General features: G+C 36.3%; 1 protein-coding gene across 2 annotated transcripts in view; it reads left to right on the top strand.

Moving 5' to 3' along the window:
• LRRIQ1 (leucine rich repeats and IQ motif containing 1) overlaps nt 1-21,979 on the top strand; it is a 132,553-nt gene extending 110,574 nt beyond the window's left edge. For both annotated transcript variants that reach the window (XM_089524009.1, XM_089524010.1), the window contains 4 exons: nt 1,013-1,139; nt 4,946-5,006; nt 10,495-10,615; nt 21,107-21,979. In XM_089524009.1, coding sequence (XP_089380135.1) covers nt 1,013-1,139; nt 4,946-5,006; nt 10,495-10,615; nt 21,107-21,240 — 443 coding nt within the window. In that variant the 3' untranslated portion in view covers nt 21,241-21,979. The remainder of the gene's footprint in view (nt 1-1,012; nt 1,140-4,945; nt 5,007-10,494; nt 10,616-21,106) is intronic.
• Nucleotides 21,980-22,805: the final 826 nt, after the last annotated feature.

The following is a 22,805-nucleotide window of genomic DNA, read 5'->3' as shown; positions in this document are numbered from 1 at the left end:
TGACTGCAAAGCCTGCCTGAATTGGCCACGATCCAGGAACACAGTAAAGGCCAAGATTCACTAGAGTTCTTTGGTATCCAGTAGCAATGGATTTGATATTTTTCTTCCCCTCCTGTTTCAGCCCTCTGTGGTGCCAAAACAACATCAACGTGCTGTTTTCCATTTCTCTGGGATAGAGAATGGAGGAGTCACTAATTCTGGCAGAGTTAGTGGGGTGAGAACAGAAATGCACCAGTCGAGTCTGGCCAAAAGTTAGAGTGGTATAATCATAATGCACACAATGGGAGAAACTAAATAGATTAAGGCCCAGTAAGAACAGAAGAGGAAGCAGCAGGTAGAAATATAGCAAGATAGGTGTTGGATGAAAGACCAAAAGCCAGCTGGAAATTCTGACTATGCTTTGAGAACAATTAAAACTGCCAACATAAACCTTACTGCTAAAACCTGGAACCTGCCCTTGCATGAAGGAGAGAACACCAGGTTAATCCCTGATTATTCAGTGCTACTTTTTGGAGATGATCTGTCCTTAAAACTGATTTGGTAGAAAGCTTGTGCCTCTGTAATTTTTTTTAAAAAAGGCTATTATAGAACCCTATTTAGTGTTTGGAAACACTTGTTTATTCACTTAGCTGTGTCTTTCTCAGATGAAACAGAAAACTGAATCTGTCCCCCCCCCCCAAAAAAAAAAAAAATTCCACCCCATCTGCAATCAGATGTATCTTTTGAAACATGTATGGAGGCCCATTTCACAACTACATAGTATGGTACAAAATATGGTGAAGGGAAGTAAGAAGGAAATTACAAGCTCAAGCACATCCTCTTTTGTCTTTATCATTTATCAACCTAATCCTATGCACATTTCCTAAGTACTAAGTCCCACTGAACCAGGTTTAGAGGATACATTAATTGTGATCACATTAATTGCATTGGAAATTGATACTGTGTTTTGTGTGTGTGTTTCTTATAGTTTTTGCAAAAAGGCTGGAATCCAAAAAATGTATCTCATCCACAGGTAAAGAAGAATCTTCTCGCACAGATATGTCATCAGAGAAGATGGATAGAAACAAAGAACGTACACATCAATGGCTTCATACACAGGTTTGGGATTATGAAGGAGCTAGCCCTAGAAATGAAACATGGTGAGATCATTGTCTTTAAATTAAATTTTTGGATTGCTGTAATACATCATGTAACATGAAACCCATCTTAAAACAAATATGCCTTTTTTGCCAAGGGCCACATTGCCAAGTTTCAAACATACTCCAGTTGAGAATTAATTTAATAAATTTGACATCTTATTCTGCCACAAACCCTAGTGAATTGCTATGACATGCCAGCATGCAATATCTCTTCATAATATCCATGAACATTGTTTCCTGTCAGAAATCCAAATGGCTTTATTTATGAGAAATGCACAACCCCCCCCCCCATATTTCTTAACTTAGACAGTACATTCAGGTTATTGTTATTCAATAGCTAACCAGATAGAATTAATAATACCTTGAAAAACTAAGGTATAGCAGATTTGAACTAGGAATGAGTTAGGGAAAGAACACAAGCAGAAAAAGATAACATCTATCATACATTTTTTTTAAAAAGGAGAGAGAGGAGTGGGATCAAGTGTTACAAAGCTTTTATTTTAAAAAAAAATCAGTGAAATTTCAGGTAATCGTTCACTTCAGTTTTTTGTTTCCCTTTTTTAGCTGGTGGCATTCTCATTAGATAAATGTACAGATATATTTTAACAAGCAAAAGAAATGATTTCCTTAAGGAATTAATATGAGGTTATTGTAGGGGTGAGCATTCCAAACAGAAACCAGAAGTGATGTACAGTAGTGTCATTTCCAGTTTCATTTTTTTTTCATTTATTTTTTGGCCTGCTGGGAAAACAAAACTACCACATTTGCTGTGTTTTTGATGGTTGATAGTTATTTTTGAATGCAAAATAAACTTTTTTTAAAAAATTGGGAATTCGGGCTTGAGTTTATTTTGCATTCAGAAATAACTATCAACCATCAAAAACACTGCAAATGTGGTAGTTTTGTTTTCCCAGCAGACCAAAAAGGGATTGGGGGCAATTTTCCCCACTACCAATCCAGTGGTTGTATCCTAAATTGTCCATCTTTGAATATAAGGGCTCCTTATCGTCACAGTTTGGTCTTTTAGCTAGATGGAACTCATTCTGGAGGAGAAGGAAAATAAGAAGCAGTTTTTTTGTCAAGTTCTTTTGTTTTCCTCATCATCATCTCCTGTGTTGCTCACCAGTGTTCTCCATCCCTCTGGAACAGAAGCAGAATAAGAGAGTGCAGGATAATAATTTTTAAAATCACACACAAATCTTTCTGCCAGATGGTGTGTCCCTTGAATGGAACTCTGCTAAAAAGGCATGAAGATCCAGTCCCATGTTGTGAAGAAGGTTTCATGACAGCTTACTGTTGGATGGGGTTTTTTAATGGACATCAACTAGCTAAGCTTCAAAGGTACATTTAGCATGGTCCAAGCCCCACAACCATTGCCATGACCGATGGAACAACAGAAAAGCTGGTACTTAATATTTGAAGCAATTAATAATATACACAAATGAAATATCCAGAAGTCACCAGATCCTATCTTATCTTGGAAGCTAAGTAGGATCAGCTGTAGTTAGTACTTGGATGTGGGACCATCAATGAATACCAGGTGTTAAAAGCTTTATTTCAGAGGAAGGAATTGGCAAAACCATCTCTGAGGAGGTGCCTTAGGAAACCCTATGAAATTCATGGGGTCACCATAAGTCAACAGATGACTTGAAGGCACATACATGCACACACCCCAGAAAGCAATACATTTTAGTATAATACCATACAGTACAACTATACAACTTGCTGCGCACACAGTATGGCAATCTAGCATTCCCTCTGGTTACCAGTGTTATGACTCGTCTGTGCCCTATTCATGTGAGATTGCATTGAATCTATACAGGTCTATTTCTACTTTTTATTGATGTATTAATGGACAGTGATAACAAGATAGATATGTAAAATGTTTTTGTTATAATTAGGAGGTTTCTAAAGCAGAAGCATTTCTTTTGAAGTAATTACAAAGTAATGTTCCTCACTTTTAAAGTTATCTAATTATAGTTTACCTACACATATATTTATTGTGAACATCTGCTTGCAGTAACCATTTCAAGTAGGACGCAGTAACAAAGGCTACTTCCCTAAAGACATTTATTTGAAGTAAGATCATTGCTTCCAAGTAAATATTTATAAGTCTGAAGTCCTCAACTCTTTGTATGACTCTCATTAAAATAAGATACAGTTCTATTGTATATTAAGGCTATGATCATCAAGGCTGTGGTCATTGAAAAGGTAGAAAAAATATAAATACTTAGGCAATATACTATTAAAGAATTAAATGATACTTAATTAAAATATATCCATCCCAGTTTATTGTATTTTAGCAAAGAGCCTTTATACAAAATAATAATTTTTAAAAATCACTACAATGTAAATTTTTGCAAATTAACCTTTCAAAGTAGAATTATTTTTGGTACCCCTTTTAGACTTTATAGCATGCATGTGAACATTTTGATGCTTTAAATGATACATACTTCTCTGCATCAGACATTTAATTAAAATATTAAAATAATAAATTGAGTATTGCTGTGGGAGTTTATCTGTAATTCTGTCATCAGTGTGGTTTTTTTCTTGTTTTTTGTTTCTTGTTGTTTTTATGGTTTGTGTGTTTTTTAAATCTGGGCTATAATCCTATCTGAAATTAAATCCCATTTGGTCTGGGACCTCTAAGTAAGCATGCATAGGATTTCATTTAAAAACAAAATACTAGTTTTTCAAAAGGAAGAACATATGTAATTTAATTGTTCATAAATCTTATTGAGTTAATTTTCTAGATGGGTATGGAACATTAATAACTGTAACAGCATGTGTTAAGATCATTCAGATAATATGCCCGATTCTACTTATCCTGAACTTGATGGCAAAACATCAGAAAGAAAAAAGTATGAACGCTGGTGGTCAAACAGCTGATAGACTTATCTAACAAAAACCAAGTTTATTGCTCTATAGTCAACTGTTTGAGCAAGATCAGATAATGATGTGTGTAATTTATACTCTTTCAATAAACTGGCAAATTTGATAAATTTTTAGTTATTAAAGAATTTGCATTTTGAGAATTTTATCTTAAACGTCTTGGCAGTAACTGATTACCTTATCTGTTCTGACCAAATTGTTAAAAATAATGTTCCTTAAACCCACTGTAAATGAGAGCCAGAAATCTTAATGATATTTAGCTAAACATTTGATAACCAGTAGTTTCCAGGTAGTAGGAGACACGTTTATCAGGAAGTTAGTCCCACTGATTTCAGCTAAACTTAACAACCATTAAATACATTTGAGCTTGTAGTCTTAGGCCAGGGTCCAAGAGTATATATATCTGCCCGGACAAGCTTTGGTTTCTTAAACAGCAGCTTTTCCCCACCCTTTCACCATGCATAGCAACACCTCTCTTGGAAAACAGGGAAAAAACTTGGGCAAGCCATATGTCTGTATGATGTGGTTTAGGTCTGCTGCTTGAAGATACAGCCAACATCTCAACTAGAAAGCTCAAGCCTTTGGAGTAATTGAAGGCCCCATATAGACAGGCCAAAATAAAGCTGCTTCAGGTCACTTTGGAGGTATGCTGTTTAAATGATACATGCATCCTAAGGTTCCGGAAGCTGCACCAAAGCCATGCTTTAGGCCTAAGGACTGGAGTGTGGTTTTGGCATGGTTTTCGGACTCTTGGGAGGCATACATCATTTTAACAGTGTACCTCCAAAGTGACCCGAAGCAGCTTTATTTTGGCCTGTCTGTATGGGGCCGAAGTAATTATTTAGATTCCATCTTTAATCCTTTCTGGTGCCCTTTATTATGTTGACATATTTGCTGTTTTCTAATCAATATAGCAAGCACTTCTTGCCTAAGATAGACCCAGAAGTTCTCAAAGGAGGGAGAGTTCAGTTCGTGGTAAGATGTTTTTCTCACAACTTTTTTTTTAAAAATCCTGAATGAATTATTAACACTACAATTCTTTAAATGTTAAGCAGGAATATGCTTCACTGAACAAAGTATGATGAATGTCTGATCTTACTATACATAGTTTTGAACCCCATATGGGATAGTTGTGTGGGTTTTTAAATTCCATATCTTTACAACTGCATAAAAACAAATCTCTGTACATTCATAAGACACAGGCTACTGGAATGTATTGTCCTAAATTGTGGCTTATTCTGCTTGTAGTTGTATGCCTTCAAGTCATTTCTGATATATGGCAACCCTAAAGTGAACCTGTCATGAGATTTTCTGGGGCTGAGAGAGTGGGACTTAACCAAGGTTACCCAGTGGGTTTCCATAGCAGGAAATTGAACCCTGAATTCCAGAGCCAGTAGTTCAAACCACTACAACACACTGGCTCTTATTCCTCTACTTGTGTAACTTCTTACTTCAGCTTGGTGTGTATGAACACTCCTGTTTCCATTAATAGCCATGTTAGTTATATGGCTAATGGGAGAAATGTACAGATCCAAAACAAAAAGACAGCAGGACAATGGTTGTTTCTAGTGTGTGTCTGTGTGTGTTTTAAAAAAAACTTAATGAATCAGAGAAGTTTTCTTGTGCTCATCTATCATAGCAAAAAGAAAAAACCTTCAGAAATATTTCATGCGGCAGCTTCCCAAAAAGAGAACAAAAAAGCACTGGCATCCAACCCAAATCCCATATTGAGAACTGCTACTCTGTGCATCTTTTTTGTTTGAGGTCTTTTTCTTTCGTAGTAGTATTTGTCCCCTTGTTTTAGTATGAACCATATGGACCCCCAAAATGGAAAAGCAATCATTGCAAAAACCCAAGAGGTGGCAAATCTAAGATGATGAATGCAAGGCAAGGATCGGGGGCGGGGAGTAATGCTTATCCCAGTTGTTATAAGTGGAGACATAAGGCTATAGAGAACAAACAAATCACTTCCTTTATAATTCTAGATTTTATGCAGTGGCTGTACACACAAAAGTTGAGAAAGAGAGGGAGGGAGGGAGGGAGGGAGAGAGATTTAAAGAGGTGCTCTACACTTCCCACTAGGTTCTTGGATAGTCAGTTCCCTGGACAGTCAATTCCTTTGTCCTGTTTATAGATGCCTTCTTGCCTATTTCCATGTCCTATCAAGTGGTCAGCAGAACTGCAGTGGAACAACAAAATATGACTTTAAGGTTGCCATCTGGATCTCACTGCATGTCATTCGGTTTAATAAAGAGAGAGGATACATTATTCATTCACAATGTGTTATGGTTTTGGTAGGGGAGAAATTGCAGATGTAAAACTTCTGGCAGTTCCAAAATATTAGCATTCTAAAATATTTTTCTCCCTGCAGTGTTACTTTCTCCAGTCTTGTATATTCAGAGCAGCTGAAGAAGCTGGAAGCTGGAACAACATTAATTATATTTTGTTAGTCAGTCTAATAAATACATATGCTTAAGTGATTAACAGTATCCTTTTAGGATCCAGAACAGACTTGTCTGAAGTGCCGTTTGATACTTTAAAAGTCCCCTCCATCCTTTTGTCCCTCAGATATATTCAAAACACTACTGTTTATGCTAGCTAGGGAAACTCCTTTCATTCCATATAATGTTATAGCTTTAGAGAAAAATTAAGCTAAAAGGAGATATCACTATATAAAGGTTATTGGTATTATCACTTTGCTGATTATCAGACAAAAATATTTTATTTTCCTTGTGCCAAAATGTTTATTTAAAGGAAACCAAGAGAATATATAAAATAATTACTTTTGGGCCATTTAAAAATTGATGGTTAATTGACTGATTGATTGGTATTGATTGATTGTTGATGTTGCTGTCATCATTGTTCTTCTGTATTAACATTTTAATTTTATGTCTCTGGTATATTTTGATGCCTAAACAGCAGTATACTGTATAAATCCTCTAAAATTCAGTTAATAAATAACATAATGCTTCAACATGCAATACCAGAGGAATTGATCGATTAAAACATTCTAATTCATTAATAAGGTACCCCTCCCTGATTGATCAGCAGATTTCAAAGAATTTACATATTTTACCAAATCTGCCAGCAATAGGCTTTCTGAGTGGGAAAGAAAATAGAATGATACGTACTGCAATACAAGCATTTGCCCTTTAAAACTTGACTTTGCTTCCTTGGACCTGAATTGTCCGTGTTCCATAATGTGAATGTTAAGCACTAGATTTCTAAATTCATCCATTTAAACTCATAGGCCTAAATCCAACATAATACCAGAAGTAGCATTGGGATTTTCAGCTTTGTGGCCTTCTTCTGGGCTTGAAAACATGTCCCAAAGACTTTTCCAGATCCCTGGAGCAGATTTTTGATGTTTTTTTATGGTGTGCAGGAGCTTCAAGAGTATTAGGATCTTTCACTCACAGAAGCTATCTCAGTGTAGAAAATGGCAGCATTGTTACCATACACTCTACGTACCATACACTCTACGTTTGGTAGGATAGATGCTGAACCCAGCTGTCTCTCTGTTTGTATGTATGTATGTATGTATGTATGTGCACATTCATGTGCATGCATGCAAGTGAGTGTGCATGCATGTCCTAAATAAAATCTAGGTTTTCCTTCAGAGCAGGTACTCCAAAGGTGGCTTAACAACCATTTAAAATTATAACATTACAATTTCAGCAATATGATTTAAAACACAATTTTAAACTGTTAGATATTTCAAAACCCAATCCACTGCACCCTGAGTTCATGCCAACACAAAAAAAGTTTTAAAATCCAGTCAACAAATTATCTCCATTAAAAGTACTTTGAAACAGACAAGTCTTCTTAGCTCTTTTAAAAGCTAAAATTATAGGGCCAATCGTACATCACATGGGATGTTTTACAACTTATGAGCCACTAATAGAAAGGCCCTTTCTCTAGTATCTGCCATTATGAATGTTTTAATAACTGCCCAGAAATCATTAAATGGTATTTAAGACACAAATAGGTGTATGTACTCACCTGACCACACTGATGTTTGTTTGCGAAATTATTGCTGTAATGAATAAGCAATCTGGCTGTACTCAGATGTACCAATTGTTATTGCTATAGCCCACACTGAAAAAGAAGATAACAGACCAATAGAGATCCATGGCTAGAGTGCTATAGAATGACTAGAAATCCAAATGATTTTCTTGTGCACACCTACAAAATTGCTCCAAGGCATTTCTTAAGGGCCTATTTCACACAGCCAAGCATGTCCACCATATATATATTGTATTTTAGAAATTTAGGCCTGATTTCTTCAAAACTTCAGATCAGTGCTTCTCAGGGTATTTGATGTGGGGGATCAGCAATTTTTTTGTGTATCATGATTGATACACGGGGGGGGGGGGGGGGGAGGGTGTCTTTCCTAGAAATTCACAGCATACCTGCAACTGATGGCTTGGAAATCAGCACTGGTCCAGAGACTTCAAGTAGCACTGGTCCAGATGGCTTCCAACAGAATGAAACTACAGTATAAACTGCAATTTTTAAAAAAAAATCAGAATAATAGAATCTGTTCAAATGACCTCTCAGCAGCCATAGAATGTGTGGAAGAAGTAGGTTTTTATACCCTCTCCAAGTGGTCACAAGACCAGATCAACGTTGTACATGAACTAGAAGTATATTTGGTAGCATCAGGACAAAACAAATGAGGGTTCATAGCTAAAAGTGATCTCTGAAATGTATGGCTTCTATTTTGTGAAAGCCTTTAGAAGTAAGAACAAGTCCTTCCATTTGGTTTCAGACGCTGGTTGGCAAACAGAGCCCTTTCCTACAAAACATGTTTCCAAATGTACACCTTTTCTAAGAGATGGACAGCAACTTGCTATATGATTTTTAAGGCAAAAGCTTTGAAGTAATGTTAGAAATTACATAATTGCTTGTTACTATTTATTTCTGGGGAATGAAGACTTCATGAAGTCATGAAACAAATAGAAGGAAAGTTGTTTTATTTATGTAAGAAGTAATACTTTCTAGTTATTTTCAAAATTTAACTATTTGAGGGCATTTTTAGAGGCATACTGACAGGGATTGTTCAGATTCTATGCTATTATCCATCCTAAGAGTTTTCTTGTCAAGAAAAATAGTGCAAAATATTGAAGTAAGCAACATAAATTACGTTTCCTGGCATTGTAACAGAAACAGTTTACTCTTCAAGCACTGTAATGAGTAAGAAAAACAAATTACTTTTTAAATGTAACTTTTCTTCTTTGATTGAAACTTTTGAATATGTGAGAAGCCCACACAGAGCACACTCCATAATCAAGCCAACAGCAAGATCCCTTTCCACAAAAAAAGAAAGCCTCTATAGAAGATGAATTGGATAAGTTAACAATAGAACAACATCTAATGGTTGCCTTAATGGTCACAACTGTCACATTAGACACAATAGTGATCTGAAGTCTGATTAAATAATTGAGAAATATCTATTTAACTTGTGTCCAGGTCTGGTTTCCAGCAGTGTGATCTAAATGTGTTTAACTTTCTTTCCATTGCACCAACTGATTGCACTCAAAATATTAAGATAGATAACAAAACTGTAAATAATAGTACACATTCAAATTATTATTTAATGTATAATTGTTACATGTAATGAGCATTGCATTCACAAACAACACTTTCAACCTCAGCAAAAGCAAACTGGAAGGGTGCATGCCAGTCTCAAAGCCTGTGATCATTTCCTGCAAATAAATTTGAACATAAGTAATAATCTTACTTTTTCTTACTTAAACGTAAATTGTGTACATTTAAGATATGAGCATTTGCAATATATTCAGAGTAAGAGAATATGTTAAGATTTTTCCTTAGATATGTGCATTTTATGAAGCCAATGAATTAGTTTCAATATTTATTGGTTCTCTCTTTTAAATATAAATTCATACATGAAAGAAATTTTTCTGTATTATGTTCTTTGAAATTCATCAATGTTGTATTTTAATATAATTATCTTATGCAGACTATAAGGAGAGTTGGTTAGGTAGCAAAGATAAAATTACTTAGTGGATGATTGTTGGATAGAATTGATACTTGCTCTGGGTTAAGGACAAATAGGGCAAGAAATAATCAAATATAGCATTTCTGGCATCCATCTCTGACTTTAAATTATAGACTGCTCAGTAAATGATCTTAAGCTGTTTAAGGTTTCATCAGTTGTCTGCAAGATTTATTTTCTTCAAAATTACTGTACTAAAATGTTGTCTTTTATTGCTGCACTGATTCTGATCACAAACCACAATTTTAAGATCGACTCCTATTTACAAAAATGCTTTGACATAGTGCATTTGTTCAGACTGGGCAGCAATAAAGGATTGTGGGATCATTCTGAAGAAGATTGTTTGACAGAGCCGGCTTGTTTGTTTGAGAGTAATGTGAGCCGCATTCAGAAAATGTCATATTTTGTTTCTTGATTGTGTACATTCTCTCTCACTGCTTCCAGACAAGTCCTGTAAAGAGAGAAGACACAGATTTAGAGCTTGTTTCCGTGACCAGCACAAGTACTTTTACTCAGAACAGAGAAAAAAATAATCAGCCACACAGACACTCTGCAGGATCTTCAAGTAAGTTGTGCTTTCCTTTTAATAATCAGTTAGATAAATCTCAAATCACCTGATTGGTTTCAATATCACAGTACATTCTTACTAGGACATTAATGGCTAAGCTTCTACTTAAGTTCTTCTCTTACTTGAGAGGTTATTTTCCCTTCATATGAATTGTGTGTAGAGATTTATAAAACTGTGTGTGTGAATGCATGTGCACACATGCCCACATGCACACACACATATGATGGGAAAAGACATAAAATGTGTATCTATGTCCCTCCGTCCGTCTGTCTGTCTGTCTGTGTATCTGTTTGTCTGTCTCTTGCTCACTCATTCTCTTTCTGCATTCACATATCTGTGTGTGTTCAGAGGAGGGCATTTTTGTATTATACACTCTGTCAGGTGCAAAAGTGAAGCTATCCACATTTTGTTTAATTAAAACAGCTAATTTAATTATTCATTGCTGTAGCCATACTGAATCCTGAGAGATTTCATATTTTAAAGAGAAGTATTTGTCCAGTTTTTAGGCTCCACTGCTAAAACTGCTTGCTCACTGATAGCTTTCACTGAAATTAACAGAAAGGGATCAGGGTTTTTGTTTGTTTGTTAGTAGCCTAGGTACTAAGACTTCAAAGTGAGAACTTTCTGAATTTGCTTGATTAGCCCATAAATATTAATCAATAATGACCTGAACTTCTTGGGGGTTGGGGTGATTGAATCTAATTGTGAACAAATAGTTATACGTGGTTAATCCATATGTTTATGTTCTAATACTAAGACCTGCTGTGGCAATACCTAAGTGATGGCAAAGAATGTTGTAAGTTCTGCTTTCATAGGACTGAATCCTGTTTCAAATCCCAACCAGAGTACACTCATTAAATCACATGGATATATGTAACTCTTGACTCACCATTCAACAGTTGATTCAGTAGACCTATTCTAATTGAGACTCCTGGTAGATTTAGACCATAGAAATGTTATTGGTGGAAAAATATAGCAACACAAACGTTTAAAATCAAGGTGTATGTTGAATATAAAAACCAAGGAACCTTTATTCAGAAGGTTTCCTTTTAAGGGGGAAAATGTTTGGGAAGAACAAAGCTGAAAAGAAATAGTTTACTAGAAAAAGGAATTACAGAATTAATAACAACTAGGAGGAGAAAAGGTGTTACTTAATAATAGTTTGAATAATAATTACAGCTAAATATATTGTTTATATTACTATGTTCATTTCTATTTTTTCTGCCTAATTTTAGTAGGAGTTTTTCTGTTCTGTTATAATTTTAGCAATTGGTTTATCGTCTGTGTTCCAAATAGCTATTTTCCATGCACCAAAGAGCTTAGTGCCACCAGTCAACTCTGTTAACTTTTACTTTGGACCAAATTTTACTCCTTTAATTAAACTCCATTTCAAAAGAGTTTTGCTATGTACTATTGGGAGTTGTGCAAAAAAGCAATGTCAAATTTCTCTTTTCCTGTCCTTTCCTTTCCTTTTCTGGATCCAGGCTATTGGCAAAGGCTCGAGATGATTGAGACTGTAGTCATGTGCATACTGCCTGGAAAAACTCCATTAAACAGACTTATTTCTGAGTAAACCTACCTAGGATATTTTAGCATAAAAAAGTCATTTTCCAGAACACTTTCCCCCCATATCAACAGTTGCTATGATGATTTTAATAGTTTCCTATAAATACTTTTAATAATTTCAAATATGAAATAATTGCAGTGCTAAATTACTCTGATTGCAAATATCATCCATATATACCCATTAAATTAGAATATATACATAGAAATCCCTTGAGTTCCAATTCTTTTATTTATTTATTTTCTTATTTTAATGGTAAATAGAGAATATTAAGTAGTTGATTCCCTCTAACCAAAATACTCTTTCACCTCCTGCCTCACTAGTGAAAAGTATCTGCTCCGAATTTTGTATATGTGCATTAATACATTTTCAGATGTTGATCATAGCTTTGCTTTGAGGAAACTTTGGCAAAACTTTCAATAACTTTATCACTATATCCATTATTTATTTATTTTAGTTATTTATTTATGTTATTTATACCCCGCCCTTCAGCCCTAATGGCTCTCAGGGCAGCTTACAATTATTATTATATTTTGTTTAAATTGTTAAAACTTTACATAGAACTTTTAGAATAAAGAATTTCAGTAAGGAATGAAGAAACAATATTTGGGGATAAAATAGCTTTAACAGCTACTTCATCCCAAGCCTAGTAAACTCAGTTTATTTCAGATGTATCACACTATATATATATGTTTAAATTATTAAAACTTGTACATACAACATACAGGATAAAGAATTTCAGTAGGGAGTAAATAAATGATATTTGGGGGAAATAGCTGTAACAATTACTTCAGTCCAAAAATAGTCAACTCATTTTATTTCATAAAATTTCAAATGGATATAAACAATTTTGCTGAGAGGGATTTATTCTGGTTACTCTTTGTTTATAACATTGCTTTTCCCCCTGTCTGTGCTATTGGGTAATACACTATGCTAAGAGCTTTGATATAAATTATAAATTAAGTCATGCAGTGCTTTATATGCTCATGAAAAGTCTATGACGCCTTAGCAAACTGCTTGCATGTCCAACTAACTGATTTGCAAAGTCTTCTCTCCCCCACCCCACCTCTTGATCTCTCTCTTTGTTAAAAAATTTCCAGGTATTTCCTATGTGGCATTACTTATAAAAACAGAATATATGTCAACTTTGACATCTGTTAAGGAACAGGAGATTTAGTCAAAAGGCAGCGAGAGACCAGAACAAATGATTAACAAAGAAAACAGATTTAAAAGCAAAGAATTTACTGCTTGGAAAAATGAGCATTCATTTCCAGTTTTAAGAAGTCGTTTCAGCAGATGGTGAATTCAGTAATTGTTTTGTGTATGCAAGCACCTGAAAGAATATTTATAACATTTTGTATAACTGGAAAGAAAAGCAACCTACAGTTAGTTGAATGACTTGCAAAAGCCTTTTTCAGTAGGCTTCACACAGTTTAATATCCTAGTATTATATTCCAGTACAATTTTATACTCCAGTATTAAGCACACAAGCTGGAAGTTAATCCTTCTAATTCCAGTGTGACTCAACATTCATGCAGATTGCCAGAGTGTTAGAAATTGCTAAGATCTGGAAGAATTCCAGGCCAAATGAAATCTAGAAGCTTGGTCTGTTTGGAAGGATTTCTAGAAACAGAAATAGAATATTGTACATGAGCTCAGGAAGTAGCATATAGCGCAGACCTAGAGCAGCATGAGAACATGAAGCCACCTACCTTCTATGGTTCAGGCCTTTGATATATCAATCAAGGAACATTGCTACTGAACTATGAAGATTCTACAAGGTTATCCTGATACTTCACTAGATCCTCCATAAGAGGCCCAGAAACCTCAGTTGCAGTGAGAAGTTAGTGGGGTCACTGATCCCCTCAAATCACTGCCAGAGAGGCTCACCATGAGGGGCCATATTTACTATCCAGATTTACTATTTCTAGAATGGCAGAGTACATTCTGCTTCTGTTCTAGAAATTATGGCAGAAGTGAATTGTCTGCACACAGAATGAGGCAGAATGAGACTAAGGGCCCAAACAGACAGGCCAAAATGAAGCTGCTTCAGGTCACTTTGGAGGTATGCTGTTTAAATGACACATGCATCTTAAGAGACCAGAAGCTGCATCAAAGCTGTGCTCCAGTCTTTAGGACTGGAGCGTGGCTTTGGCGCAGCTTCCAGCCTCTTAGGACACATGCATCATTTAAACAGCATACCTCCAAAGTGACCCAAAACAGCTTTATTTTGGCCTGTCTGTTTGGGCCCTAACTTGGAAGAAGCAGTTCTCTATTTCTCTTATTTCATCATTGTTTTTATTAAGAGGTTTTCTTTTCATCATGGTGTTACTGATTTAATATATAAAGAAAAATGGTTTCTTTGTATAATTTGTGGCTAATATGACAAAACATGAGTCTGAAAAGAATGGTGCTTGGTAAAGCCGTATAAGACATGGGGCTTTAGCAACTTTGCAAAGGAATGTTAGCCCATTGGTAAAAAGAAGAAAGGGAGAACTCTGCTCTCTTCTGCTTGCCTTTGTCTCCTCCTAACAAATTCATTGCAGCTGGAGGTCTTGCATGAACAATTTTCAGCAAAACATAGGGATGTGAAGATTGTAGGCAGATTTTGGCCCAGAACTTTGGTGCTGTGAACCTTCTAAAATGGATAGGGGATATTCAAAAATAGGGCTCTGTCCTGGCAAAATTCCTGTACTTTTCATTGAGCTTCCATGGGCCTCCCGGGTTGATTCTTCCCAGAGTCTTTCCATTTCCTATTCCAATAGTACATCAGAGAAAGGACAAGGATTATTAGAAGTCATTTTTCTACTGGCAACCATTTTACATTTGGGGTGCCTAACAGACTCTTCTAACTGGCAGTAAGAATAAGGTAAAGATTCCAGGAAGTACTAACTACCGATCCATTCTCTTTATCATCAAGTAGAAACTTCTAAAAGTATAACACAATGAGAATTTCCAACAACCTAAATAACATTGTTGAGGTATGAAAAGGCAATACTATATATGCTTGACTAGCACAGTTCTTTCTAGAGCTTTGGAGCTACAAGCTCTTGATGTAAATTTTAATAACAGAAGCTTCTTTGTTGCAAGTAAAGCTTGTGAAGTTAAAAGGCTAGCTCATGAGTTCCTGGCATACACACACACAAACACACACAAACACACACACTATATTCATAGTGCTAGTAAACAGAAATAAATGTTTTGATACTGTTTTAACCAAAGAAAGGTTGCATTTTGAAAAGTAACTCCATATCCTGTTTTCTGCTCAGATTCTCTTTCAGTCCTAAACAAAGCCCTGGATGTAACCCAACTGGATTTTCTTCTCTGCAAACCATATTAGAAAGAGTGAGATTTGGGAGCACAGTGGTGCTCTTTCTCATCTCCCATTCCTTTCAGTTACATTTTCCTAACGAGATGCTTGAGATGGGTTGCAATATGTGGCTCAGGTTTAAGTGGTTATCTTGTTGCATGTTTCATTGAATCTTCCAAAGCAGATCTGCCAAGCCACTTTAGAATAATACTTTTTGATAAATCAAAACAACTCTAAATATTTCCAGAGGCAGAAATAGTGAGTAGGAAGCAAGAAAGAAAGGAAAATGGACTTCATAAAGAGAGACAAAGAAACAATTCATGCCCTTACAACATTTAGAATAGCAGCAACCTGTAATGATAAATATTGGATCAAGGATGTCATACAGAAACAATAGCCTGGAGCTCTTTTTTTAGCCTAAACACAAAAGAAGGATTGAATCTTCCACACAAAAACAGCAGCTTCAACAACCCTAAGCTGTTCCTCCTTCCTTTTTTTTGTTGTTTCTTTTTTCTTTAACAACGTTTTCCAGCCTTAAAGCTATTCCTTTAGTTAAGGAAACAGACAAACTCAATAATGTTGTTTTCTCACTTGGCTTAATTAGAAACCTCACCAAAGACATAACTGAATTAGCAACAGTGTTGCTCTTAGATGGAGTTTGTTATCTGGTTCTTATGATTTCAATGAAAGGAGTTCACTGTAAGTACAGAATTATTTCCGATTAACCAAACAGCATAACTTTGTGCTACCTAACTAAAAAAAACATTCAGTAATCTAAAGTAATCTGAATATTTTCCCATTAATGCTGAGTTTGCCCAAAAGGTAGCAATACAAATCCTCAGATGGGCACATGGATTTGTTTCTTTCCTTGAGATTATGGTTGTAATCTTAATCACAACTTCATGTAATGAGTTTAGAAATTAGATGTCTCTAAATGGCTTGAGTGTTGGACTGCGACTCTGGAGACCAGGGTTCAAATCCCAGCTCAGTTGTATAAACCCACTGGGTGACCTTGGGCAAATCAGAGTGACTCAGACTCAGAGGATTGCAGAGGCAAACTCCCTCTGAAGAAACTTGCCAAGTAAACCCCATGATGGATTCACCTTAGGGTCACCATAAGTTGGAAATGACTTGAAGGAAAGCAACAACAAAAACAGCAAAGTTAGGGAAATAGCTTATATACTTTACAGACATAAATATAGTTTATCTCAGGGTTGAGGAAGGTGTGGCCATCAAGATGTTGCAGGACCACAACTCCCATCAGTCCTAACCAGCATATCCACCACTGGAAGGCCATAAATTGACCATTGAGTTAATTACATGTTCACAGTGGTAATCTCATTTTAATTTGGGACCATAGCATGTAGGGGGGAAACGTTTTACTCTTCCACCCACACATGCACACACACACATACACTAAAATGGTACTGCTCAAAAGAAGATACTTGTTTTGATATATTTGGAGGACTCCCTAGGTATGCAGAATATATATGCAGGTTTTAAAATTAAGAAAACCCCTATGCATTTTGCAGCCCTTAGTGAATCCACAGCCCAAAGAATGAAGATTGCATAGAGAAAACAACGTTCTAGAGCATACATGGGAAATACTGACTTCTGAATCATATATCACACTGAGGAACTGGCAAAACTATCTCTGAGTATTCCTTGCCTACGAAAAACCCTATGAAATTCATGGGATCACCATAAATCAACAGGCAACTTTAAGATATGCACACCCACACGTACACACACACGTCATTTCATCCAGCCCAGCTCCTCCCCTGTCTCTCTTGCTATCTCTCCTCTGCCAGAACAAACAAGATACTAGAATTCTCTTTCCCGAGCAGGTAGGCTGGTGACTGTGAAGTGCAGAGAGAGAACGAGAGAAACCACTATTGACTTGGACAACAAAAACTAGTTTGAGGCAGGCAGGTACATGCAGAAGCTTGAGTCTTGCTAACTACTGCATTCTATGGCCAGGCCTCTAAGCTAATCCATGCACCTGAATGTCTCCTTTTTCCCCCTTGTTTTGCTTGATGTAGCCACATCTCTCTGTCGTTCTTTATCCCCCCCCCCCCCAATCCTTCCTTCCTGGTCATGTCTGTCTGCTAGAAAAAAATAAATGTGCACAGAAATGTATGAAAGGATATGGTGCCCAGTTGGAGAAAATCGATGGATGAGCACTAATAAGGGAATGATAAAATGATACAAAAGTGGATGGACTGACAAATTAGGAGTGAGAGAAAGACAGAAGACAGCATGGGGGATAGGTGATATCTGTGCTTGAGTGTAATTGGGGGGAGTGTGGATGAATGTGTGAGTGAGAGTAAGAGAAATAATGGATAGATGAAGTGGTGGAGAAGGAGGAGGGGAAGGAGAGAAAGAAACTGAAGTGGCAGGGAGGAATATCCTGCTCACTTCTGCTTTTCCTCAGCTTTGCCTCTCCCTATCTCTTGTATGAAGCCTACAATCATACAACACCAAATCCTGAGGGAATGTGGTGCTCAATTGACTAAATGTCCCCCTCCACTGATGTAAAGTAATTTATTTTTTGTGTAGCACACATAGAATCGCCTGGTTCACATTAAACATGAAAGATAGGAACCCTATCTAAGTGTTTGCCTAAAGCTGCCAGGACCAAAAGTGAATAGTGAGGCAGAGGTATGTACAAAACATCCGCCCTGAAAATACCCATGTGAGTTGCTCTTCAGACCATTGCATGTTCCATGTGGGCATACTGGGATTGCGTTTCCAGGCACAAGCTTGCCTCTGTACATTTTTTTTTTCTCCTCATGTGTTCAGGCAGACAACTAAATAAAGCTTTTGGGGGTGCTTTAGATGTTGTAAAAAACCTTTTGTATGTTTTTATGTCAACCATTTTTAGCTAGTTGATTTTAATTGTTTTTAATTTTTTATTGTAAAACTTTTTAAACCATTTTATCTGTGAGCCACCTTGAGTCCCTTTCTGGGAGAAAGGCAGCATAGAAATGAAATAAATAAAAATGATAGAGAGAGAGAGAGAGAGAAAACATCTATCTATGCTATTAATTTTGGGTAGGTGGTCAGTCCCAGCCACATTAATACTCTGCATTTCTGCAGTGTTTTCTGTGTATAGCTCTCATGCCCATGTAAGTTGGGGAGGAAAGGTATAAAGGAGCCAGACATTGGATGGACAGTGTAAACCTAGCAATCAAGTCTGAGGTTGAGGGCAGTTGACCCATGGGATTTTGATGGGTTCTGGTAGGGTAGGAAGCAGGGGCGAAGAAATTAAGCCTGCTGAGAGCTTATGGTATTATAATTGAGAGATGCGTATTACAGTTGGATGGAACACATGCCTCAAGATTAAAAAACAAAGCGCTAGCTACTAGCCTTGATCCTGAAATCATTAACTTTATATAACATGGAATAGGAATTCCATGGAAAAGAGAGGAAGGGCATATGGCGTGTGTGTGTGAGTGTGTGTGTGTGTGTTATTTTAAAACATATTCAAATACTGTTTCTAAAAAATTTAAAAACAGGTATAGTCCTATGCAGACCCCAAACATTGCTATCAGGCTGTTTTCCCAGGCTGGCTGAAATCCGACTGGGATCATAACATTTAAAGGATAGGGAATACACTGCAACATTTTGTTGCAAAGTCCATGTTGTAGTTGTGCACATTCAAGTTGTTTCTGATTTATGACAAATCTAAGGTGAACCTGAGGCTGAGAGTGTGTGATTTGTCCAAGGTCACCCAGTGGGTTTCCATGGCCGAGCAGGGATTCAAACTCTGGCCTCTGGAGTCAAGAATCCACTGTTCAAACCACTCTGCCATGCTGGCTCCTGCAAAGTCTCAGAGGTGCCATCTATTTCCAAGCAAATGCTCAGGTATTTTTAGTGCTCCCTCTTTCAGTGAATGTGTAACAAGCAGATGCTGTTTTTCTGATAAAGACTATCAGAGAGAACCTTCTTCCTAGCTCAGGGGCATTTAGAGGAGAGATGCACAACATTTCAGTTTTTAATTACATCAGATGCTGACTGGAGACCTACATGCGTTCCTAGTAGCTTCAGGAAAACAGTTATCTTGGGAGCAGGGTCACTGAGAATGGGAAAGGATTTCACCTCTCCCATCTCCCAGTGATTCTGAAAGCCAAGGAACTGCCTTCTCCTATGGACCAGCTAGGCTGCAGGAGAAAATGGATAGGATCCTTCTGGCTTTGAAGGCTATGAATAAGGAGCAGCCAACAGGCACAAATCATTCACCCCAGATTTTACAGTAATGGTTGTCTGGCTAATGAAAGGAAGGGTGGGGAAATCTGTATAGTTCCATTCAGGCAGCATTGAATTTAACTTGGTGGATGTATGATGGAATGTTTGCATTTGAATTGCTAGATGCATTATGGCAAGTTGTGTGCAAAATGGTCTGTTAACTGTTTACATGCAGTACTCCAGTACTTAAAAAACCTAGATGGAGAAAGCAGTTTTCAAAAAGAGACTATTTTAAATTGTTCTCCTTGGCAGCATTCCCCATATAAGCAAGCTGTTTGTGTAGAATGGCTTACAGACTAGGGAATTTTCAGTGGCTTTCATACAGTGGCTGTTTTGTGTGGATCAGGTTTTTAAGGCATACATAGAGGTCTGCAGTACTCAGGTACTTCTATAAACTACTGTTGACAACTAAATATTTATAGTTACCTTTGAAGACTGAACATTTGAATAAAATTACAGATTTCTGTATCTAGGTTTACTTTTCCTATTTCTTATTCATTGAATTAAATGGCAGCTAAAGAGAGGCATTTCACTGGGTGGATGTCTGACTAGCGCATGTTGGACTGAGCAGTTAAAATAGTAACCAGTTGGATCTATAACTCATCTGTGATTTTCTTCATGTGGTTAAAAGATGTCAGAACCAATGAAAAGGTCTTTCTGTGTCATTTGTTTAAAATTATTTTAAATGTACATGCATGAAATGTATTGTTCTGCAGATTGCAAAGAAATAATTGGATACATCAGGAAACAGTGATAACTTAAGTGTGTTGTATATGTGTCCATGCCCATATGTACAGACACATACTTTTCCCAGCTTTCTCACAATCACTGATGCTGAGCACTCTTTCTTGGAATTAGGTTCCATTGAAATTCCTTTTCTCTTTTCTCCTTGGATAATAGCATGTAAATGTTAACAAATAATAGGTGCAATTTATGGAAATCCTTAATGATGTGTTAAAAGTGTATATTTTAATTGGAGATATTCTGGTAAATAAGAGTAGTCAAAGAGCTTTCAATTCTCATCATGCAATTTTTATCAGCCTTGAGATTTCTTCTTTCAAAAAAATGTGTTCAATATGATTTTCCAGCCAATGACTTTTTAAGTCAACATTCTTTGCATTTAGACAAAAGAATGTGTATGAGAGAGAGATTTCCATAAATTATCACAGAGATGAAAGCATCTTAATCAGTTAATGGCTTCCATGTATTTTTGATATTCTTCTAAAACCTTATCAATGAAGATTTAAGTAATGAAAGTAGACCATGCTGAGATGCTACTGCATTCCTGTTAAATGCAAAATCAATTGACTAGTCTTGAGGAATGGCACTTTGATTTTGAAATTGGTATTAATTTCTGCTTGTGTAGAAAAGGATGCACCTGCACCTGAGAGATCACTTTTGGGACCCTCACATAAGGAGCGGATATCATTTCGAGATCATCCGGTTCAGCTCAGCGGTGGATGGGGAAGTGGCAAAAAGAAAGGAAAACCTTTGAAATAGTAGTTGGACTTTCAGCATTTAAAAAAATATGGAGATCTGTTTCTTTTCAGGAGGCCTGTGAGTTGCCCTCATTTTTGCATACCACAAATGCAAAGTTCCTAAGCAGTTATATATGATGTATTTTACTCTGCCTATTTTTTTTCCTGCCTTTTCATTTCTTGGCAAAGAAGTTTTATAAATGTCAGAGTAATAACATTATTTGTACCTGTAATTTATTTGTGCAATATGATTTAAGATTCAATAGTACGTCTGTGATTATTAACCAAAAGAACAAATCTGGATGTGTACATACAATAATCATTTTTAATTTCATACTGGTCTGTGGTTGAGACGGCCTAATCCATAGCTGACCTAAGATACTTTCACTAAACTCAGTTACTGCTCAGTACAAATCCTGATCACAAGAGGGGGAAGGATCAAAATTAAATTCTCCTGGATATTTTGGTTAGCATAGATTGGAATGTATATCTGTTTAAAAAATACAATGTGGAATGCTCATCTTTCTCCAAATGTATTGATGATGTAAATAGGTTTTGTATAAAAATGCTTGGAATTCTACTGAATTAGTTGCATAGCCAGATGGGCTTCAATGAGTGCATGTCCATAGCACATCAAATTCTGTAATGTGATATTAAGATGTGTTTCATAATGGTAAATTATGTTTATCACTTTGTAATCCTGTTACAGTCTCCTTACAGTCTGCTCCCCTCTTTTTCAGAATTAAAGGATGAATGTTAAACATTATGGAGTAATTTTGTTCTCACCTGTTGCTTCTCTGTGTCAATAAGAACCTACTATTTGCTGCCGCGTGTTAGGCTTACCACATCTGTGCCACTGGCATTAATGGTTATTTGAAATACATCAGTGCATACATGCCACCATCTTTGAAGTAGTGTTTTGTTAAGCATGGTACAAATTGCTGATGGGATCTGGGGAAACAGTTATTTGGTTTAAAATAATAAACCACTGTAATCTCAACCTACTATTGAACTTGAGATGTAAAACCTAAGAGAACCCAAAAACGTTGGTAAATAAAGTTTTTATCTATTTATATGTTGTGGTTGTGCTTGGAGCATGTTATACATTTCCTAACAGAGTAAAGTACCCATCATGTTGTCTACATTCATTAATGTCATATTAATATAGATTGAAAATGTTTTCCTTCCTCCAAGCAAACTGTAGAGAAGGTCATAACAGTACAGATACTGAGGAATTTTATGACTGAATTTGTGATGTATAGAAAACTACATCATTGTCCTGTTATCTAATCACGATGCATAGAGATGCAGATGTTGTATTGTAATTGGCATTTTAATGTCTCATGCCATGATTCATTTTTTAAAAATGAAAATGCAGTTAAACAGATGGTCTCAGCTTTGACATCTATTTAGATAATCCTTAAATTTAAGAAGCTGAACATCAATATCTTTCCATGTTCCCCTAGAAATAATTTCAATTGATAATCATTCTTGGAAAAGACCTGAGTTGATAGTCAAGTACTCCTGTTTTGATAAGTTCCAGAACTAGACTTTCTAGGATACATTCTGATATATGAACTATGTACA

This window comes from Sceloporus occidentalis, unplaced genomic scaffold (assembly GCF_023333645.1).
Source record: "Sceloporus occidentalis isolate IW3139 unplaced genomic scaffold, rSceOcc1.0.p SCAF_5, whole genome shotgun sequence".
Classification (NCBI taxonomy): Eukaryota; Metazoa; Chordata; class Lepidosauria; order Squamata; family Phrynosomatidae; genus Sceloporus; species Sceloporus occidentalis.
This window is presented reverse-complemented; position numbering and strand designations above follow the sequence as displayed.